This window comes from Odocoileus virginianus, chromosome 10 (assembly GCF_023699985.2).
Source record: "Odocoileus virginianus isolate 20LAN1187 ecotype Illinois chromosome 10, Ovbor_1.2, whole genome shotgun sequence".
Taxonomy (NCBI): Eukaryota; Metazoa; Chordata; class Mammalia; order Artiodactyla; family Cervidae; genus Odocoileus; species Odocoileus virginianus.
Window position 1 is genome coordinate 55,065,454 of NC_069683.1, and position 23,174 is coordinate 55,088,627.

At 39.6% G+C, this 23,174-nt stretch overlaps 1 protein-coding gene across 4 annotated transcripts in view; it reads left to right on the forward strand.

The window, feature by feature from the left end:
• ARHGAP20 (Rho GTPase activating protein 20) overlaps positions 1 to 22,637 on the forward strand; it is a 190,192-nt gene extending 167,555 nt beyond the window's left edge. For all 4 annotated transcript variants that reach the window (XM_070473609.1, XM_020869998.2, XM_070473608.1 and 1 more), the window contains exons 10-15: positions 2,429 to 2,607; positions 4,339 to 4,500; positions 10,147 to 10,256; positions 12,658 to 12,847; positions 15,749 to 15,863; positions 16,947 to 22,637. In XM_070473609.1, coding sequence (XP_070329710.1) covers positions 2,429 to 2,607; positions 4,339 to 4,500; positions 10,147 to 10,256; positions 12,658 to 12,847; positions 15,749 to 15,863; positions 16,947 to 18,784 — 2,594 coding nt within the window. In that variant the 3' untranslated portion in view covers positions 18,785 to 22,637. The remainder of the gene's footprint in view (positions 1 to 2,428; positions 2,608 to 4,338; positions 4,501 to 10,146; positions 10,257 to 12,657; positions 12,848 to 15,748; positions 15,864 to 16,946) is intronic.
• The last annotated feature ends 537 nt before the right edge of the window (positions 22,638 to 23,174 follow it).

Consider the following 23,174-nt stretch of genomic DNA (forward strand, 5'->3'; position numbering starts at 1 on the left):
TCGGCAGAAGGTCACCACAGGTATGGGGCTCTGGCAGCGGCAGGCCAGGAAGGTCCCTCTTGGCGTAAACCCTCTTGGAGTTCACCATTAACCCGACCATAGAGCCGGGAGACCCCAGGGCCGAGTCACCGCAGGTCAAACAACTACCAACTACCTCTGAGGGAATGCAGCCCCACCCATCAGCAGATAATTGGATTAAAGCTTTACTGAGCAAGTCTCTGCCCACCAGAGCAAGACCCATTTTCCCCATTACCAGTCCCTCTCACCAGGAAGCTTACACAAGCCTCTTAGCCTCATCCATCAGAGGGCAGACAGAAGAAGCAAGAAGCAGCACAGTCTCACAGCGGCTGAAACAAAAGCCATATTACAGAGAGTTCATCACAATGAGAAAGCAGAAAGTTACATCCCAGATGAAGGGACAAGATAAAACCCCAGAGAAATTTCCCTAACATGGGAAAGGAAATAGTCAACCAAGTCCAGGAAGCACAGAAAATTCCAGACAGGATAAACCCAAGGAGGAACACACCAAGACACATAGTAATCAAACTGACAAAAATTAAAGACAAAGATAAAATATTAAAAGCAACAAGGGGAAAATGACAAGTAACATACAAGGGAGCTCCCATCAGGCTACCAGCTGATTTCTCTACAAGCCAGGAGGGAATGGCACGATATGTCTAAAGTGTTGAAAGGAAGAACCTATAACCAAGAATACTCTACCCAGCAAGGCAGTCCTTCAGATTTGATGGAGAAATCAAAAGCTTTCCAGCAATCAAAAGTTAAGGGAACTTAGCACCACCAAACCAGTTTTACAACAAATGCTAAAGGAAATTCTCTAGGCAGAAAATACAAGATGTTTAGAGCTCACACTATTCAGTTTTCTCCTTTCTGGGATTTCCTCCTTATGGGAGTTCCCTTTATGTTATTTGCCATTTTTCACTTGCTGCTTTTAATATTTTATCTTTGTCTTTAATTTTTTTCAGCTATTATCCCTTCAAATATTTTCTCAGGTCCTTTCTGTCTCTCTTCTCCTTTATAGTTGTTACTTGTGCGTTTGTTTTGAGGGCCAAGGGTGCACGCAGCAGAAAGATCCACCTCAAATAGCCGTTTTTTTAAGTATCAAATTCTGTGTAAATCCATCAGTTTTCATGTTGAAGTTAGATACAAATGACATCAACAGTGCTTTAGAACTATGATCTCATAAAATCACATTTCAGCGTTGACCTTGCTTACTTTTGCCTATTTTGTTCACATTGCCTTTTATCGCGTAAATGTCTCCTCCGTTCAATTACTGTCCAAGAATGACTTATTGAGTACTTACCAGATACAAGTCATGAAATTAGATCCTCTACCTATTGAAATCATGTTCATTCAAAATCCACATCAAATGCAGAAGCCTCCAAGATCACCCTTGCGCTCGTAATGTGTAGATGTGTGCATGCTAAGTTGCTTCAGTCCATGTCTGACTCTGTGCGACCCTAAAGACTGTAGCCTGCCAGGCTCTTCTGTCCATAGACTTTTCCAAGCAAGAATACTGGAGTGGGTTGCCATTTCCTCCTCCAGGGGATCTTCCCGACCTGGGAATTGAACGTGCATCTCTTTGTGTCTCCTGCATTGGCAGGCAGGTTCTTTTCCACCAGCACCACCTGGGTAGATAGATGTGATTTATTGTTTCTCTGAATGTTTTTTGTGCTTCCTTCTCCCCTTATGACATTTTGTTTATTAATATACTTGCTTTCCCTCCACCCACCTATCACCAGTCTTGTTCCCCACCTTAGGTTGTAAACTTCACTGTTTCAAGGGCAAGTCTCACTCATGTTTATATCCATCCATGCTGCCTTAAACATGCTTTTCAAAGTCGGGACTAAAAAGATACAGGAAAGTCTTTGCAGCTGGAAATGAGGAACATTAGCTTCCTGTCTCTGTTCTCAGCAGAGTAGAGAGAGCATCCGGTAATGATGCTCTATTTTCTCTAGAGCACATCTTAATAGAGACAACTCTTCTTCCCCTAGTTCTTCTTCCTCTTTGCTTCCCTTTTCCTCCTCCTCCTTCCCCTTCTCCTCTCCTCTCACCTTTTCTCCTTCTTCCTTTCTTATTCTATTTAATTGTGGCCTAGTTTAATCTTTGACTTTTTGTATGCTTAGTCTCAGCTTTAAAATAAGGTATGTGCTGGTAAGAAAATGTTTTACTTTAAGTTGTTACAGTTCAGTAAGGGATCCCTTCTTTCACCTTTGAAGACTTAGTGCCAGAACTCAACTAAATAGACCAGTGATGTTCCCAAGAATAGGTAGGAGAATAATCCAAATGTTTGATTCTTCCTTAACTTACAGAATATTGAGCCGTAATGGACATACTATAAAATGAAAACTGTAGAAATAAGATTAAGTGAGTTAAATTATTTTTCCTAATAATCTTACTTCTTCCTTAGATTCAGGTCAGAAGACATTTAAAAGGAGAAGATCTATCATAAACTGGGCCTTTTGGCGGGGTTCTAGCATTCACCTGGATAACTTGCCCGTGTCACCAACATCTCCTATCCCAGGACAGCTCTTCGGGGTTTCTCTGCCAGATATTTGTGAGAATGACAATCTGCCCAAAGCTGTCTTGGTAAGTCTCACTTTGGCCTATAGCACTAGTAGGAAAGGAGGTTTGAGAAAGGAATGCTCTGGGAGGTAAATCTTTCCCTAAAAAATGGGAAATTTATAGATACCCATTGCTTTGGCTGAGAATCTTTATTATTCCTTCAAAGAAAAAAAAATCTGATTACGCTACTGCAGAGTCATAAGGCAGAGATAACAGGGAGAGATTATCTAGCCTACTGATTTCAGGCAAGAGCCCCGTTAACCTACTCAGATAAATTAGAACCTACACTGTAGACGGAGAATCCACATTAGCCCTGACATTTTTCTCACAACCTTTCTTGAACCCTGCATTGTTCAGAAAGTCTCATTTAATCACTTTAGCAACACAGACTAAATCTTAACATTTTTAAACTTGTGTTTTATTTGTATTCCAAGTCTTTTAAGTATAAAGATATACCCTCTTGTATTTAGTTATCTTTTGTATGTAGAAGAGATCAAATGAAAGCCACTGAGTATGTATTTTTTCTAGTTAATATAGTAAATGGGTAGTATTAAAGAATATTTATTGAGTGTCCAGTATCCTCCAAGCAATATGCTAGATGCCTTGCCCTTTATTCTATGTTGTTCATCTATATATAAGCACCAGGTACTAATCTAGCCACTTTATTGCTTATCCTTCACAACAGATTTAGAAGGTAGTTATCATCATCATCATTACTGTCATTCCTACTCTCCAAATTAAAGGGAAACCCCCGCCCAAGTTGACCAAAGGCCACACCATAAATATGTGTCATAGCTAGGTTCCAGATCCCATGGGTTGCTTGTCTCCAACACCCATTCCATTCTCTTCCTATATGGCAAGGAGAGGACACAGCTAGAAAGAAAGTGAAATAAAAGACTGAATAGAATGGAATGGAATGGAGAAAGCTTCCTAAAGGAGATGATTTTGGAGGCTGATTTTAAAAGAAGGAAATAGTGACTTCCCTGGTGGTCCAGCAGTTAAGAATCCACCTTCCAATGCAGGGGACAAGGATCCAGTCCCTGGTCAGGAACTAAGATCCCACATGCCACAGGGCAACTAAGCCTGCGCACCCCAGTGAAGACCCAGCACAACCGAAAACAACAAAAATGTAATATTTGTTAAAAAAAAAAAGAAGAAGGAAGTAAAGTATAAAGCCACATGAAAAGAAAGAGAAGCAAGAGGACTTCCCTGGTGGACCAGTAGTTAAGAATCTGCCTTCCAATACAGTGGGTTCTGTCCCTGGGCAAGGAACCAACCGAAGATTCCCACATGCCACGGGGCAGCTAAGCCCGTGAACCACAGTGAGGATCCTGCATGCGGCAACTGAGACCTCACACAGCCAGAAACAAACACCCCAAAAAGGAAGGAAAAGGCATTTTCATACTTGGGGAAAAGAATCCATATTGGAGAGTAATGGGAGAATAGTTAGGGAGGAGAGACAAGTTAACAGGTACCTTGAAGTGACTGCTGTTTCACTGAAAAAAGTCTCATTAAAGCAAGTGTTTAAAATGTTTTAGATATTAAATATAGCAAGCGTAAATAGGAGAAAGACATTTAGAGATGCCAAAAAGCAAATAGAGTTTAATCCTCTAGCAGGCCTTCTAGCCCCAGGCCTTCAGGTCTTTCCCCTGGTACACCCCAGCCTCTGGCACCTGGAGAGGGCAAATACATGTTCCCTCGCTTGTTCTGCATGAAGCGCCATCTTGATTTTCTTTTTCTTTTGCTTCCCCGTAGGATATGCTTTTCTTTCTTAATCAGAAAGGACCTCTCACAAAAGGCATCTTCAGACAGTCGGCCAATGTGAAATCCTGCAGAGAGCTGAAAGAAAAACTGAATTCCGGAGCTGAAGTACAACTAGACTGTGAATCTATTTTCGTAATAGCATCTGTCTTAAAGGTAGGGAAGTTTCTCCCTTCATCCACCCCACAGCATAGCTCTGAAGAATAACAACTGGCTTATCTCATTGTAACATTACTCCCATCTGCAGAAGACCATGATAGAAATAGAATCTTAAAAGTGTTTAAAAAAAAAAGAAAGAAACACTTCATAAAGTCATGTGTGTGCTCAGTTGTGTCTGACTCTTTGTTACCCTGTGAACTGTAGCCCACTAGACTTCTTTGTCCACAGGATTCTCCAGGAGAGAGTACTGGAGTGGGTTGCCATTTTCTCCTCCAGTGGTCATAGAATCACACTAGCATTTAAAAGCCACTTCTAATGATGTGGCATGTGAGACAGTCATTTTAAATTTTTTCATCCCATGTCACTCTCCTCATCTTCACTTCTGCTACCCCATGCAAAAAAGAAAAAAAAATGAAATGAAACTTAAAAACAATTATAACACACAGTATATTTACCAAAATACACATCCTGATTAAATGACTTTCTCACAGTCTCACTATTTTCCTAATAAAGGCAAAATTTTCAAAAATAAACTTTTATTAAACTTTGAAGCAGAGTTTTACCATAATAAACAGACATTTGCCTAATAATTGAAATGTTGCTCACTGAGGCTACTGAAAATTCTATTCAGTTATACAGTATCCCCCCCAATGCCTTTTAAAAGTAAAGGGTGGAGTAGGAATGATTGCAACATCTAGTCCTTCTTTTATGAAACCCTTAGCACATTTGGTACCCTTGATCCCATGTATATCTTGTATTTCACAATAAGCTTCTTTGCTGCAAGCATTTTTGCTACAGACATTTTGGACATATAACCATATAATTAGCCTTATGGTAATTTTGCTAAAAAAAATAAAGTAAATGGTTGACAGTTTGTTTTGACATATACAGTATAAAAATCATGACACATGACAATGATTTGTCCCAAGAATTGGTTTCATATTTTGAAATATACTACACTGGAGTTGAAAGAGACCAAGGGCCTTGAAGACATATCATGAGCCCACATTTCCCTTAGAACTCTGAAATATTTATCAAGGACAAATGGCAATATGCCAAGAACAAAAAGTAGTGTGCAAGGCTTTCACAAAAACTCAGGCACAAATATGTATCCTAGTACCTAGTATTTGAAACTTGATGCCGCTCCTAAGAAATTTTAGCAAAAAATTAAACAGTGCAATGCTGAGCAAGAGACAAATCAATAATCTATATATATCTATATCTATATCTATATCTATATATATATATATAGATATATATACACACACACATATGTATGTGTACATATATAAAATATTGTGAATGAAAGACTTGGAAGACAAATGCTTTAGTATAACCCATGAAATAATATTGAATTAATAATATGAATTGTGCAGTATTGCCATGAATCTATACACATTTTATTTTTTAACTTTTTATTTTGTATTGGAATATGGGAGATTAGCAATGTCGTGATAGTTTCAGGTGGACAGATTGGGAACTCAGCCATTCATATACATGTATCCATTCTCCCCCAAACTCCCCCTCCCATCCAGGCTGCCACATAACATTGAGCAGAGTTCCCTGCGTTATACAGTTGGTCCTTGTTGGTTATCCATTTTAAATATAGCAGTTACACACATTTTAAATGTGTTCAAGTGTTTTGTATTTTACAAGAAAGTCTTTAATTCTGTTATTCTAATGTTTCATTATGTCCTTCTTAATATCCGTCATTTAATTTTTGTTATTTTATCTTTTATGGCAGAACTGCCTTACAGCCAGTTCATTATTTGGTTAAAGTATTTGCTGCAGAAATGCTTGTGGCAAAAATGTCTATAGCAAATAAGCTTACTTATGGCAAAAAGGCTAGATCTCCCCTCCCCCCATCCCAACCCCACCCTACCCCCACCTATGGTTATTTAACTCAAATCCATAGTTGAGTTGATCTTATAAAATGTTTTCCTCCTCACATTCATGAAAATGCCACACATTTTTTGAAAATCTAGAGTCAAAACTAGCTTTTCACAGAGCTTTTGAAGCTTTTGAGCAATAGCTTCTGCAGATCGGAATCAGGCTCCCACCTCCGAGCAGGATTGGAATGTCCCAGAGCCAGGGGTAGATACAGTGCCCCAGCCCACATCCCCAGGCCTGGAGCTTAAAAACTAAATTAAGGAAAACATGATGAAGAAGATTCCTGCATGTCCCTCCTCCTGGCCAGTTGCTTACACAATCATATTTTATGAGTTAGTGAATAATCAGATGCCTCTTGATAAAAGGGCCTTGTCTGCTCTTAAACTACCCCACCATAGAGTTTCACAATGAAGTGTCACTCTAAAGAACTGGAGAGGGGCTCCCCTGGCGGCTCAGTGGTAAAGAATCCGCCGGCCAGAGCAGGAGACACAGGTTTGATCCCTGCTCCAGGAGGACCCCACATGCCGCGGGGCAGCTACGCCCATGCACAGCTGTTGAGCCTGTGCCCTAGCGCGCGGGAGCTGCAGCCGCTGAAGCCTGTACCCCTAGAGCCTCTGCTGAACCAGAGGAGCCCCTGCTTGTCACAGCTAGAGAAAAGCCTGGGCAGAAGGAAGACCCAGCACAGCCTGAGTAAACAAATAACTTTAAAAAAGGAACTGGAAAATTGGAGCTAGGATCATCTAATTTATTTTACACAGGGTTTGTGATTCCCTTTCAGTCCTGGAGTACAATAAAGGTATGTATAGTGTGCTTAGCCAGATACATAGCAGGCATGCAAGTATATGCACGATAAACTTTTCTTTGATTTTTGTCATAAAATTAGGCTTCCCCCCATCTTTTAAGACGTTAAAGCCTATGTTTTAGAAATTTTTCCTTAATATGCTATTCATCACAGCACTACACTTAAAATTTTGTTCTAAATTGTTGAGGTTGCTACGAAGAAGTATGATTTTAGAACAGTTAAACGTATTTCACAGTGAAAAAATAGTACTTATAGAGGAATAGGCAAAAGACAAAAACTAATCCAAATGAAAAATCTGGTTATATGAGTTCTAACTAAAGTGTTATAATCATGTAGCTATGTTTTACTCTCATTTCTTCCAAGTAGTTGCAAGAAAGGGATACTTTTTGCCAAAAGTTTTTGAACTTTTGTTTTGTTTCTTATTTTTAAGACTATTTGGAGCAGTATTTAAATTTTCCTTTAATTTTTACTTACACTGGTTTTGTTTAAATGTAACTGTAATTGAAAGAAAATTACTTGTGATACTGGATTTTTGATTCATCAGACCTCTGAGGAAAAGTGCATTTTTAATCCTGTAGGAATCTCATCTCAAATTAATTTGGGAGTTCTGCTGATGGCCTGGTTTCTGTTTTTGGAGGGGAAAAAGACTTTTGGTTGAGTGCTAAGAGCTGGTTATTGTAATTCAGAACCAGCTTTCACGTCCCTTCTCAGATCCAATGGTGGTTGTTATTTCGTAACTTGTTATTCCAGCTGTGGAGAGTTCATTGAGATGTTACAAGTTATTATCTTTCAAGTGTAGGTTTTAAGATTTAATGATGTTTTTCTTCAAGACAGATCATAACTGTGTTTTCCACTGAGATTTTAAAAGAGAGGTATTGTCACTGCCCCATTTTCAAATAACAGATTTTTGCTCTGACTTTTAATCTGACTTTTAATGTAGGTGCAGCCACTAAAATTAGTCTGAAATTATGAAAATATGATAGATTGACCCAGAAAAGAGGTAATCTTTATGATGACACATCTGAATCACAAATATCCATGGATATTACTACTGGAAAATAGAACAGAGAAAGACTTTGTATCAATCATCTTCCTACTTGTTAACTACTCTAAAAAAAAACGTATGATAATAGGTGACATGACTACAGAGAGGTTTTCAAAATTACCCTGCTGCTGCTGCTGCTAAGTCGCTTCAGTCGTGTCCGACTCTGTGCGACCCCATAGACGGCAGCCTCCACCCACCAGTCTCTGCCGTCCCTGGGATTCTCCAGGCAAGAACACTGGAGTGGGTCACCATTTCCTTCTCCAATGCATGAAAGTGAAAAGTGAAAGTGAAGTTGCTCAGTCGTGTCCGACTCTTAGCGACCCCATGGACTGCAGCCTACCAGGCTTCTCTGTCCATGGAATTTTCCAGGCAAGAGTACTGGAGTGGGTTGCCATTGCCTTCTCCATCAAAATTACTCTAGATATAGTTAATTGACCTTTCCTTGCCCTTCACTAATATTTGACCATATGACAAATAGCCACAGTTCCGTAATGACCTCTACTGTGTTTGGGACTGGGGCTTCCCAGGTGACTCAGTGGTCTGCCAACGCAGGAGATGCAGGTTCAATCTCTGGGTTGGAAAGATCCCTTGAAGAAGGTAAATGGCAGCCCACTCCAGTATTCTTGCCTGGGAAATCCCAAGGACAGAGGAGCCTGGCAGGCTGTAGTCCATGGGGTCACAAAGAGTCTGACATCACTGAACGACTGAGCATGAGCTTGCACGCTCGCCTGTCTGGGAATGTGCTTGGCATTAAGGTGTGTGACTTAGAAGGTGAGGGTCTGATTCTGCCATGAAGAAGCTGATTAGCTAGTAGGGAACATGCCCACCTAGTTAGCTAACTGCAACACTTCGGAGTCACAGCTTCCATATTAGCAGTATAAACATGACATATAAGTAACAAGTTGTGCATTCCCTTTCTAAGGCACAAAGGTAAAGTTGCTGATTTGATTTTCCAACAAGAGTTAAAATTATTCAGTTACAGATTTTCACCTGTCTCCACATTGTAGGAGGGAACTTATAAGCAGATAGTCAACCATGTCATGTTATGTTGTAAGCAGGAACTTGTAAGAAACATAGGGCCAGGACCAGAATTCTTTATTTTTAAACTTTTTATTAACATACGTCAAACTGGAAACTGTTGGATGTATCCTAATTGTGTCATAGTCTAGTTTTATCACACCCAACCCCGCCAGTGGTCTCTGTGTAAGAGTCTCAAAGACCAGAAAGGATAATGTACCAGAGACATGTTATTTAATGTACATTACGTGTGGGGTGCTGCCCCATGCTTCCAGAGCCCAGCCACAGTCTGGAATACTTTCTTCTCCTAATATATGACAGCCCTTCTAGGGAGAACACAAAGAGAAGCTCTAAGCATCTCTGCATGAAATTATTCACCAATGCCACTGGAATATAAAGTTCTAATATAACAGGGACTTAGTTTAATTTGCTACTCTATCCCTACCACCTCAAACAGTACCCGGCACATATGAATAAATATTTGTTGAATGGTTGAATGACTGATTACTCTATTATGATTCTCACAAATGTCTTCATACATTTCTTTTAACTAATGAAATAAGAAGGATTTAGGTTTGCCAGACTCCGCCTTGTTATACTAGTTTGCTAAAATGTACACAAACAGGAGATTTCAGCCTAAGCAGGTTGTCCTTTATCCTTACCCCTATAGTCCAGACTCCAGTTTCCCTTTGGTTTTTGTTAGAAAAATATCAAAACATAGGTTTCTATGGGTGCACATCATTGAAGGGTTGGCACCGAGCTCCATGTAGTCCAAAAAAGAGAGAACTTAACTGTACTTTCCAATAAAGTGTCTTCTTTCTAATGTCTCTAATACATATTTAACCTGAGAATAACAATTTAAAATATTTATTTTTCCCCTCTATATAAGGATTTTCTACGAAATATTCCAGGAAGCATTTTTTCATCAGATCTCTATGATCACTGGGTCTGTGTAATGGATCAAGGAAATGATGAAGAGAAAATAAATGCAGTTCAAAGGTAATTATTCTGATTTGATCATTTCTGAAAAATGCTTTTTAAAAAGCTTATTTTTTGTAAGCTTGTCTACTAAGGTAGTATGCATGTGCTTGCTGTGTTTAGTAACTCAATCATGTCTGATTCTTTGCAACCCTTTGGACTGTAGCCCACCAGGCACCTCTGTCCGTGGGATTTCCCAAGCAAGAATACTGGAGTGGGTTGCCCTTTCCTCCTCTGGGGGATATTCCCAACCCGGAGATTGAACCCATGTCTTCTGTGTCTCCTTCATTGCAGGTGGATTCTTCACCCACTGAGCCATAATGACTATCAAAATCACATCCCCGGGGGCCAGTTTAAATATAGATTTATTCTAGCTACTATCACTTTTATTGTTGCTTTTCTCTAATCCTATTAACATGGAATACTTGACCATTTTATACATTGTGTACATCTGAATCTGATAGGAGCTGAAACTCATTAGACCAAGAGGTAATACAGTAGACTCAATCTATAATTTATATCTTAGTTTAACCGGACTATTCCTTATATACTTCATTTAGCAACTGAATTCATAAAGAGAAAATCCCTTCCCCCTCAAGGGTCTCACAGTCTAGTAGAACAGATAGACAAAACCAATAATTGCAAAGTAGTATAATCAGTGCTAGTAAAGAGATACCTGGAGAATATGTGGGAATGCTTCAGAGGGACAGTTAACTTGTTGAAAAGTGTCAGGGAAGAAGGGAGTCTCAGTCTGATCACAAAGAATGCATTGTTTATACTCAATGCAAAGAGAAGTTGCTGGCAGGTCTCGCCACCCCAATCCTTTACAAGAATATAAGAAAGAAGAGTCTATTAACAAAAAGCATGCTTCCAGTTCTGTGAAAACCCATGAATCCCAAAATCATTTATTTGCATATGCTTGTTTAGTGCAGTTTTTCTTGAGCAGCTTTCAAGTACAAGTCATTATCTACACACTGCTATTAATGGACACCTGTATCAATAGAAGAACATAGTATAGCTGTTGAAGACACCAGAATCAAAGGCACGTGACAGAATGTGTGTGTTTTGGCGGAAATCATTCAGAGGCAGTGAATGTCAGAGCCTGTATTTTGTTGCTCATTGTCTAAAACTTTATATTCTACAAATGGTTAAAAAGATGTTGTTTTAAAGAGAGTTGCACTTATACCTCTCATACAAATACAAAATGAGCACGCGTGAGAGGTTTTATTTAAAACATTAATTAGAGAACTAGTAAGATATTACTGCAAAGTCAAAAGAGATTTCCGACTTTCACAACTTACATAATTAAATCAGAAATGCTGAAATGAATTTATAAATAGATGCAAAACTGGCTTTTACTGCTAGGGCATGGGGCGTGGTGAGTGGGGCAGTGTATGTGCAAATAAACCATTTATCTCTCTACCAGATAAGATTTTTGAGTCTACAGGCAAGTGTTAAGTGCACTGCTATCAGTGATGTACAGTTTGCAGAGTCAAATAACTCAACCCCTATGACCCAGATACCCCAGAGTATAATTACAGTACCTTACTTTCCATTGAATACATCCAGGAATCCTTTGGTTCATTTCCATATCTTTCATAATTTGTCCCTTCAAAACTGTACTCATTGTCAGTCCACAGTGCTGAAGAAATGCCTTGCTATTGTTATGCAACAGGACTCCAAGTACCCAATTTTCTCCCCCAGGTTACAGATTCTTGTTGGAAAAAAGCAACCACCGTGACTATCAACATTTGTATCTGTTTTCTGTATGACAGTAAAAATCATTTTTAGTGAATGATCATTTAAAATCCTTTATCAATTACAAAATGAAAATGGTAGGAAAAATATTATTATGATCTTGCCTTACATGTGAGAGTGATGTCAGTGAGATAGAGAGATGCGGGGCAAAATTGACCTTGAGACCTGCCGGAGCAGAGAATGGACCTTTCAGAATGGACCTGGGAGTCTCATGGGCAAGGTTTAGGTTTTTACCAAGAGACAGAATCCTGTGTTGCTTCTTATAAGTAAAGGAGCTACATATTAGTAAGTAAGTAAAGGAGTATTAAGTATTACATATTAAATGTAACTTTAATTTCATTAGAAAGCTTTTTGGGGGGTTTGGTTGAGAATATTCGGGAATGTTATAGGGTTTGCTTAAGATACTTTGCAACCGTTTCAGGTAAATGTTTCAGACAGCATCTTTTTATGAATTACTTTTTTGCATTCTTTTACATTTTCATTGGATTACAAAATAAATAAACCTCCAATGCTCACTTTCTCTCCTCTTTACAGGCAGGCCTCACTTGGCATGTAGCATGTTAACAGACTTTCCTGCATGTCTGAGCTGTGAAAGTGAGGACTCCCTGTTAATGCAGGTTTGCTATGAAATGTTTGCTTACGGAGTGCATTTTTCTGTCTTTAGGCTATTAGACCAGCTTCCGAGAGCCAATGTTCTTCTCCTAAGGTATCTTTTTGGGTTATTACACAACATTGAGCAACATTCTTCGTCCAATCAGATGACCGCATTTAATTTAGCAGTGTGCATCGCCCCAAGCATTCTTTGGCCTCCTACTTCCTCCAGCCCAGAACTAGAAAACGAATTTACAAAAAAGGTAATGAAGTTTTTTCTTTTTCTGCTCTGGGGGACCAGTTCCCCATTTTGAACCTAAAATTCGGGGTATTAATTCTGAAGGATACATGTTTTCTGAAGTGAAAATACTTAAGAAAATAAGTACTATATGTACTAAGTACATGTAATTATAAATTTGAGTTCATTGAATGTTTTATCCTATCCTGGTAGACGATAGAAAAGGTAATTTCTTGAGCCCAAAAGTGATAGCAGTTGGATTGCTTCTCTTTTCTCTTTAAGGAGGAAAAACAACTATGACTGACTTAAACCATAGAATGATAAGAAAACAATTGATATGATTTTAGATTTTAGAAGTAAATAAGGACTTTCAGCTCTAATGAGGCGGATGAACCTAGAGCCTATTATACAGAGTGAAGTAAGTCAGAAAGAGAAGGACAAATATCGTATATTAATGCATATATATGGAATCTAGAAAGATGGTACTACTGATCTTACTTGCAGGACAGCAAAGGAGACACATGTAAAGAACAGACTTCTGGACACAGTGGGGGGAGGAGAGGGTGGGATGGTTTGAGAGCGTAGCACTGGAACATATACATTACCAGGTATAAAACAGATAGCCCTCTGTCTATTTAGGGGGTTGCTCTATGACGAAGGGAAGCCAGAGCCAGTGTCCTGTGACAGCCTAAAGGAGTGGGATGGGGAGGGAGGTGGGAGTGGGGTTCAAAAGGGACGGGCCATATGTGTACCTCTGGCCAATTCACGTTGAGTTATGACAGAAACCATCACTGTATTGTAAAGTTATTAACCTCTAATTAAAAATTAAAATAAGTAAATTAGGACTTTGGAATTAGGTCAAGGTTGAATTTTCAGCCCTAACACTTGCTAGAAATACAATCTTGGGCAAAATTAGTTACATTGATCCAGTTTGCTTATCTAAAGAGTGGAGATGTTGCTAACACCCAGTTCATACATTATTTAAGTTGGTGCAAATGCGGTTTTGGACTGTGAATTTTAAATCATTATAACTAGGCTCAAACACATCTTTATTAATCAAAATAGGAGCCATTAGAATCAACACATTTTTGCCAGTGAGAAATAAGTTTGTTGATTCCTGTAGCATAAAAATCTATGCTTTAAAAAAAAAAAATCTATGCTTTGATATTAGATAAACTCTTAGGAAGTATTTTCTGCCTCCTGCTGGTTGTGGAAGCATTTTTGCTGCAAAAGCTTGTCAAAATGCTTGAAGAAGAGGTAGTCAGTTTTCAAGAAATCAGGTGAATATGGCAGATGAGGCAAAACTTCGTAGCCCAGTTCACTCAACTTTTGAAGCATTGCTTGTGCAATGTGCGGTCAGGTGGTGTTGTGGAGAAGAATTGGGCCCTGTCTGTTGAGCAGTGCCAGCTGCAGATGTTGCAGTTTTTGGTGCATCTGATCAATTTGCTGAGCATTCATCTCAGATTTCACCGGGATTCAGAAAGCTGCAGTGGATCAGACAGGCAGCAGACCACCAGACAGTGACCATGACCTTTTTTGCTGCAAGTCTGGCTTTGGGAAGTGCTTTGGAGCTTCTCGGTCCAGCTACTGAGCTGGTCGTAACCAGTTGTCATATAAAATCCACTTTTGGTCACTCATCACAATCCAGTCGAGAAATGGTTCATTGTTGTTGCATAGAATAAGAGAAGGTGACACTTCAAAATGACAGCTTTTTAAATTTTCAATCAGTTCATGAGGCACCCACTTAGCGAGTTTTTTCACCTTTCCAGTTTGCTTCAAATAAGTTCTTCAGCAACTCCTCATTTAGTTGTAAGAAGGTCAGCTTTGATGATTACTCTCAGTTGGTCACTGTCAGCTTCTGATGGCTGTCCAATAAGCTCCTCATCTGCGAGGCTTGTCTCCTTTGCAAAAACAAATAGCGCTGCAATATTTGTTAGCCATTTCTGGGCCAAATACGCTGTTGATGTTGTGGGTTGTCTCTGCTGCTTTATGACCTGTTTTGAAGTCAAATAAGAAAACTGCTCAAATTTGCTTTTTGTCTAACATCATTTCTATAGTCTAAAGTAAATATAAAATACACAGAAAGTAGTGTCATTTGCCAAAAACATAAAGCAAAAATTTCACATTAAAATGATGTATACCATAACCACATTTATTTAAGAATGTATTCCAACATCAAACAGCAGAGTTCAACAGTGCAAAACGCAACTACTTTTGCCCCAACCTAATAGTTACTTGAGATCACATATTCCTGTATTGCCTGATTGTAAGTACAGGAGCTGGGGCTTTGTTTCAGCTATTGGGGCAAAAAAAAACTATGTAAAGTTCTCCGTGTATCTCACGGAGGCACAGAGCGCCCTAATAAAATCTTACGTCTTCCCGAAGCACCTCCAGTTAGCAAGGCTAAGGGAGAGAAATGCATAGGAAGAGACTAGTCAGGCAAAGTGCAAGTTTTTTCTCCAGCTGTCTCACCTCTTCATGGAGTTCACGGAGAACCACAGAGGATACCTACCAATTTCCCAGCTCATGACACCTGCCTTTTGCATAAGAAATACATTGTATAAGTCTTCATCTAATGACACTTCATGAATTTTAATGAGAAAGTGTGTTTCCTCACCCCAAGTGCCCTATAGAGAATACTTAAAATTACTCTAACTTTAAAGACAAGACAGTTGGTATAAAAATGTTAGTATTAAGCCAAGGCCACAAATAATAACCAGTCTACTGATTAAAATTAATTCCTATACTCAAACTACTCTTGAAAGTATCATAGTTTTTTAGGGGAAACTGTATTGTAAAGCAAACCTGAATTTTTCTCTGGATTTTTTGGCATTTTTTGTTAGAATTAGGATTCATATATGAAATGTGATCTATAGAAAGGCTGTATGAGAAGTTTGCATCTCACTTTTGTCCCTTTTTTGTACAGGTTTCTCTGCTTATACAATTTCTGATTGAAAACTGCTGTCGGATATTTGGAGAAGAAATCACTTCCCTCTTGGGAGAGGTTTCAGTGAGATGTGATACTAGAGAGAATGCCTCAGGTATTGTGAATAACTGGATTGGGTTTTGTGGGAAACAGACAACACATCTGTGAAGATCAGCTGGGACAGTGGTTATCCTGGAGCCCACAGCAGCTCGGGTGAAAGGGGCCTCTCACCTCGGTCAGTGGATCTAGGACTTCTGCTCCTTCCTTAGAAGGTCAGGGTATGTTAACACTGTGGTAGGGTTAAGAAGTGTATAAGACAAGGTCCCAGACTGTTAGTGGCAGCATTGTATAGTATGATGTTTTTAACCCTTTTTAAAATAAACTACAAGGAGCCCCAATATGTATAACACAACTACTCTGGTTGAAACTGGAGTAGAAGGCCCAAAGGCAATAGAGGCAGCCCTGTTTTTTCTCCTCACCTTCCTCTTAGAGGTCCCTGAGGCTTCTTAGAATTCTCGTGCACTGCTAAATACATTAAAAACAAGTAACATCATGGGGCAGGCTGGGCTGTGTGGGAGTAAAGACACTCAATATTCCAAATTATGAATTCTTGTAACACCAATGACTGGTTATGTTATCTTTGGTCAATTCTTCTATGCCACTAAACATCAATATCTTCATCTACAAATATGGATAACCATCATATCTAACAGTTTTGGTTGTAGTAAAGATAAAGTAATGTATAGTAAAGAACTTTGTCAAAGGAAATTGATAGGGCTAGTAAATGGTTTCTCTGAGATTAGAGTTAATTATGTATATACACCAGCAGATCCATTTAAAAGGCAGAGTCTTATTCAGAACCTGGATATATCTGGAATTAATTTCTTTATATTTTTAACTGTTTCTTGATATTATGACCATCTCCTCATAGCTTTGAGGAAATCTTATTTAAAGAAAGCCTATTTCTTCAGGAACTGAGGTAAATCTCGTATACCTCAACAGTTTATTTTTGATTCTGCACTTACATGTGGGGAGATTATGAAATATTCTTTCTTTCCTTAGAGTGAAAATTTGAACAGTCTACATTTAAAAACAGAATTACACCAAACATCATCATAGTTGGGGCTCTTTATTATTTTTAAGGCAGCATGCGTTTATGCGAAGTAAAAATGTTCATCCTGGTTTGCTTTCTCGACAGATCTCTCTTGCTTCCAGCTGAATGACTCTTCCTATGACAGCTTGGAAAATGAGCTGAACGAGGATGTTGACGCCCCATGTAGTGACCTGGTAAAGAAACTCGGTCAGGGCAGCAGGAGCATGGACTCCGTGTTAACCCTCAGCGACTACGACCTGGACCAGCCTGAGGTGGAAGGCCTTCTAACCCTGAGCGACTTTGACTTAGACCGTTCTAAAGATGAAGACGTTCAAATGGGACAGCCCCTTGAACCCAAGCCAGCGGACACTGCCGTGTACACCACGGTCCCATGCGCCCAGGCCCCCTCTGGCGTCAGCACACCCAGCCGCCTGTCCACAGCTGCCGCAGATGCCCCCAAGGGCCTGAGGCGACACCGCCGCTGCTCGGAGCCCAGCATCGACTATCTCGATTCAAAGCTTTCCTATCTCAGGGAGTTTTATCAGAGAAAGCTACGCAAGTCCAGCTGTGATGCCATTCTCTCAAAAAAAGATGAGAGCCATGTGAATCAGAATCAACCCCTTCAGGAAGGGGGTAAGACATGTTTTAAAAAGAGTTTGCTCACAGGCACTGATAGCAAGAAAAATGCCCCTAGTAAAAATGTTAAGAAGAAAAGCTTGTCTGATAATGAGGGAAGTCATGTAAAACATTTTCCTAAATCCAAGCCAGTAGCCATTTCCGTGGCGTCTTACAGTCACATGTCCTCCTGTGATCATCCCAGGAGCCAGCCTTTTGACACAGATACATCCGAATACTCCCCACCACACACTGCAGATGCCCTCAAGAGTTCAAGGAGGCAACGGCGCTGCTCGGAGCCCAGCATTGATGACGGGCACTGCAGACTGACCTATCTCAGGGGGATTTATCCAAAGCAGCAGCAGAAAGCCAGCTATGAAGCCAGTCTCTTGCATGGAGAGGAAGATTATCTCAAGCGACACAAGTCTTTACAAATGGAGGGGCAGAAGCTTATTAATCAGAGTTTGGTCATGGGGATTGAGGTGGGCAAGAGTAGTGCTGCAAACCAAAGCACTGAGAAAGTTTTACCCCCACGTTTAAACCTCTGCTCAAGGACTAGCTACTCCAGCTTGTCCTCCCCAGGCACTTCCCCATCTGGCTCATCACTGAGTTCCCAAGACAGTGCTTTTTCTCAGATTTCCGAGCACTCTGTGTTTGCACCCACTGAAACATCCTCTCCAATAGACTGTACTTTTCAAAGGAAACAGGCAGAGCTTTCTTCTGACTTCAGCAGTTCTGGCCTCATTTCTGGAACTCCTGGTCCCTCATCAGGGCAGGCCAGTGGCCACCTGGCTTATACGAAAAAGGACAGTGTAGAGTGGCATTCACACATGCATTCTGTAACTCTTCACCCCAGCACGTGGTTGAAGAGTGGTGTGGCCAGTTTGAAAAACTGGTCTCTCAAAAAGAAGGCAAGAGCACCCAGACCAGAGGAAAGTAAAGCAGGTTCTCTGAAAGGGCCCACGGATCCTCCTGCACATGCTTCTGGTCTTCCAGAAGCCGTCACACTGCAAGAGAGGCAGAAAGACGTGCCCCAAAGGGCAGCTGAAGGACTGGGAGCTGTACAGACGGCCCACTGGTACAGTTCCTACCCCAGCCAGGACTCAGAGAAACACTGTAGCTCTCCGTTCAGCCTCATGGAAGACAGACTTGGGCTTTGTATGAAGTCGCCTGAGGAAGGAGAGGATGGCGGGCAGTGCTCTCCTGGAATGCTGCCACAGAGAAGGTCCTCCCCCGGCTCTTTGACTGTGGATGATGCATCCAGCCCAGGCTCAGGGCCGCCCGTGGTGTGTGATGCTGAGGACAGGCATTTGGCCAAAGACATGTAAGCACCATAAGAACCTGATATCTACAAAGACAGAAACAGGCTGATAATGATACAACAATTACTATGACCCCTTTGTATAAAACACCTGGGTTGGGTAGCATAAAGATAATCATTGCTAATACTTAGGACAACAAAAGAATTCTCTTTCTTGAGACTATTTGGCCAAAAGTTTAGACTAAAAAATTCTGTGACCTCAGTGTTTGGGAGGCTTTTCTGTATTAAAGCATGGATGGATCATGTCATTCATGTCATGCATTTTAAGAGCTATGAGCAGACGGCTAGAGAAATCATCTTCTGTAGAGGAAACTTGCTGTGTATGATGAGATTAGTTCCTGAGTAAGCCAGGAGATCAGAAGCGAAGAACAGGAAGTGTGGAGAGAGAGGGAAGGCTGCAGAGAAACCACTCACATTCTGTGGAATGTTTTTAATAAGTAGGCCAAAATAATGCCACTAGTCGAAACTAAAGAGGTAACACATCTGATAATAAAGAAAATTATGTGAAACTTTTCCCCAAATCCAAACCAGTGGCCACTTCCATGACATTTTATATTCAGTCACATACCCTCACAGCATCATTTCAGATATCTGCCCATTGGTGGCAACAGAGAGGAAAAAACAAGTGATTTGAAAGCGATGAGTACCATGATATTGTAGGTGGTTTTGTTTTTTGGTGGTTTTTTTTTTGTATTGGTTTGAGTTTTTCCACCAGTGTTTCGTGCTCCAGAGAGGCTCCACTGCACACTGCTGTGAGGAGAGAGAAGGAGACGACTGCTTGCTTCCGTGTCCTTCCAAGGTGCCTGAGCTCGGAACGTTCTCCTGTTATAAGACCGCCTTCCCCCTGTATTCACTGTCTTAGTGTGGAGGGAGAGACAGCCAGAGCAGTCCTGTCTCTTACCCAGTTGCTGTTGCAAACATGTGATCAAACCATGGCTCCTCTTTGCTAAAGTGTTTTTCTGTTCCTTACCTCTTAGTCAGCCAGAACACATTCCTGATAAGTCATCCCCTTACTGATGGTCATTTGTCAGTTGAGAGAACACTTTTGAGGTTGGCGGGTTACGAAGAGTCACAGAATGGAGGAGCTCTCGGGCCTTCTTTTCGACAGTCTTTGGCTTCGGATTACCTTACTTCCAGAAGCTTTTGCATATTTTTTGTTCCAGTAGTTCACAGTGTATACCCCCGTTGATTTATTTCATATTGACGGACATTTCCCCTCTCTCTTGCCTTAAAGATTACACCAATACATCTCCTGGGTTATTTCCTGGGGTTATTAGGCCTGGCCAGCCAGTGTGATGTGATAGAATCAGAAATGGATGTGCTTCTTCCTTCATTTTTAAATACTTATAAGAAGTTGCTTAGAGCCCATTGAGTTCAGTATCAGATGGACCTTCCCCCCACAATACTTGCTTCTATCAAATTATTTTCCTCAGCCACCCAGAAACTTTCATGTCAAATATTTTCTCAATGTTGTCCTAATGGTTGCATTTTTCACTTGCATTAAAAAATAATGTTTTCTGTAAGAGAGACGTCCTTTCAGTATTAGCTACAGGTGCTACCTACCTCTAGAGGACATGGCCCTATTTGTCCTACGCATTGTAATTAACTTTTAGAACTCTCTCAAAAGAGCTCCTTTATGACACTGGCCATCTCAGTCACAGATGTGAAGTGGATTTTACCTTTTAACTAACCACTCCTATATTTAGACTCCTAGGTGTCCATATACATCTTTTGTGGTATGATATATAAAGGCAACAGGGATTCCCCTCACCCTTAGGGCATACTACTGCAGAACCGCAAGATGTGAATGAAGATGTGAAAGCCACTCTTAGGGCTTGGAGTGTCTTTCCAGAAGAAATTGCTTCTCTGCTTAACAAAATAATAGTTGTATCCTTTTTTTCTTTCATATTGGTGGTTAGGAAACCATCTACTCAGTTTGAAGCATAGAAGATGCTGAGGTTCTTCCATAACCATTCCTGTCCTCTGTGTTCCTTTAGATACTTCTGTAACATTTAATGTGAATAATTAATATTGCTGTAAAGTATTATATTGTACGATTTGAAGACAGACTACATGTCATTTTATTATACTTCATCAATCTATAATATATTAGACCAATGCTTTATCTAAAATGCTTTGAGTTTGTATAATATATCTTGAAAAATTTTACTACCATATGTTATGTAATAAATGTGTATTTTTGTACTTGCAGAAACTGCTGCTAACTTTTAAAGTTGTTTGGTTTTAAAGGCACTGATTATGGATATGTATGAAGTCCATGCTGTCTGTTAAATAAAACATCATCCTTCAGAGTTAACAGTCCCACCAGGGCAATATTGCCATTTGTAGAATTGTTTTAGCTAATGAGCCCAATTTCTGCTTAACATTGGAAATTTCGTAAAATGTAATTAATGTTGATTGGAACTTTGAGCTTTTAGTCATAGGTCGTGTGGTCAGTCTCTCTAGAGAAGAGGGCTTTATTTCTTTTATATTTTTCTGATCTTACTGTTTACCAAACAATTATGTTTTAAACATAAAGTCTTCATTTTTCTTAGATATTACATGTATACTGTGCTCCTAGAATCAGATACATATTGTCTATTCTCATAGCAAAGAACCATCAACTCAGTTCAATTGTTGTATGAGATCTTCTTGTCTAAATTTGTGCCCTTCTGACCAGAGTATCTAATTGATTCCAGGCATTTCCAAACATCCCAGGATGTCTAGATCCAGATACTACAAGATATCAGTACTTATAAAGTCATATAAAGTCAATAAATAGTCTCATTTCTCTCATTTCCCATGAGTATCTTCACCTCCTCAAAGTTCATGGAGGTTTGCTGTATGTAAGTTTAAGCACCATTTGAAAAAGGTTAAAAATATACACATGACCTTAGTCCAGAAAAAAAATGATTCATTCTGAGCAGTAAAGACCTAAAAAGAAATGCAAAGATGATTTTTTTGCTTCTAAAGAAGTTTAATCTACTAAAAACATTGAGTTCAATAAATTATCTTAATTTTGTGGTTTTTCAGCTTTTCATGGAATGGCATTGAATTGAAAGGATCTAATGTATCCTCGAACCAGTGGCATATTTTGTCTGTTGAAACTAAAAATATTATGTATCTTAATCAAAATTATGGTAGTGTTTATTCTTTTTTACCTGGTCATGTTTTAATGACTTGAGAGAAGTATCTGCAAACTGTTTATTTCAATACAAGAAAAAAATTTAACAATAAAGCTAGGTAAAATGTTAACTTCTTTAATATCTATTCTGGTTACAAGGATATCTCATAAGGTAAGTTTCCTGCTGAAAGGAAGAGTACTCTTGAACTGTGTGCTTTCTACCCTAAATGTGAGTCTACTCTGTTCCCAAGCCACCTGTAAATATAAATCCTTCATTTGTATTGTTTGTTTGTTTTTAAAAGGGGGGGAGTGGAATTTCATAAACTTCAGTTCTACATAGTATTGGGTGTGTGATAGAATTGGCAAAAGGCTCTGGGGTGTAATTTGGAAAATCTTGTTTCCAAGTCCCAAAGAAATATGCACAGGGTGGTAGTAGATGTATACTGTTTCTTAATTTGTACGGGATGCTTTCTCATTGTGCATTGTCAGAGTGCACATAAATTTGTAGATCGAAGTGTTTCTCTACCTATTTAATTTGTTAAGGCAAAGTAAATGTGTTTTCTGGAGTTTGACTTTATGTGACAATAGAAGATGCAGATTTGGGAGACATTAAGATTTAAATGCTAGCTATTTTTCTCTAGGTTTAATTTTAGGATTACAGTAACTTAAAGTTAAATTTAGACCTTCTTATAGCCTCTTGATCTGCCATGAGGAGTGAATAAACTAGCTAAAAACCTGTACTTGTGGCATAGGCCCATTACTCTGAGCAAGTAAAATGGATACTTAAAGAAATACCCAGTCTCTGCCAGATCACAGGAACTAATTGTTACTGTCTAAAATTTTCAGAAGAAAGAAGCATTTTATATCTTTGCCCAAGAATGAGATAACTGAGAAGCAGAGAATCATCAAAATACATGAACACAAAGAAGCACTGCTTGAAGGTACAGCGAATGATTAGAGAGGAGGAAAGCTAATTCAAGGTCCTAAATCACAAAGAACTCAAAAAAGGGGGAAGAAAAGGGAGAAAGTTTGTCTAGGGAGACAGAGATGTTACAAATGATGTAAATGCTTGTCAGGCCATCTAAGTTTTAATGTAGGTACTATTTTAGACCCTAGGATAAAGTTGAAAAAATATTGATTGTGTCCTCAGGGACTTCAAACAACTAAGGGAAAATTGGGTTTTGTAGAAGAAGGGGAGCAGTAACATTGGACACTCACTGTTGCCCGTATGCACTGGCAACCAGTGCATTATTGGTTTTATATCATTTAGTGC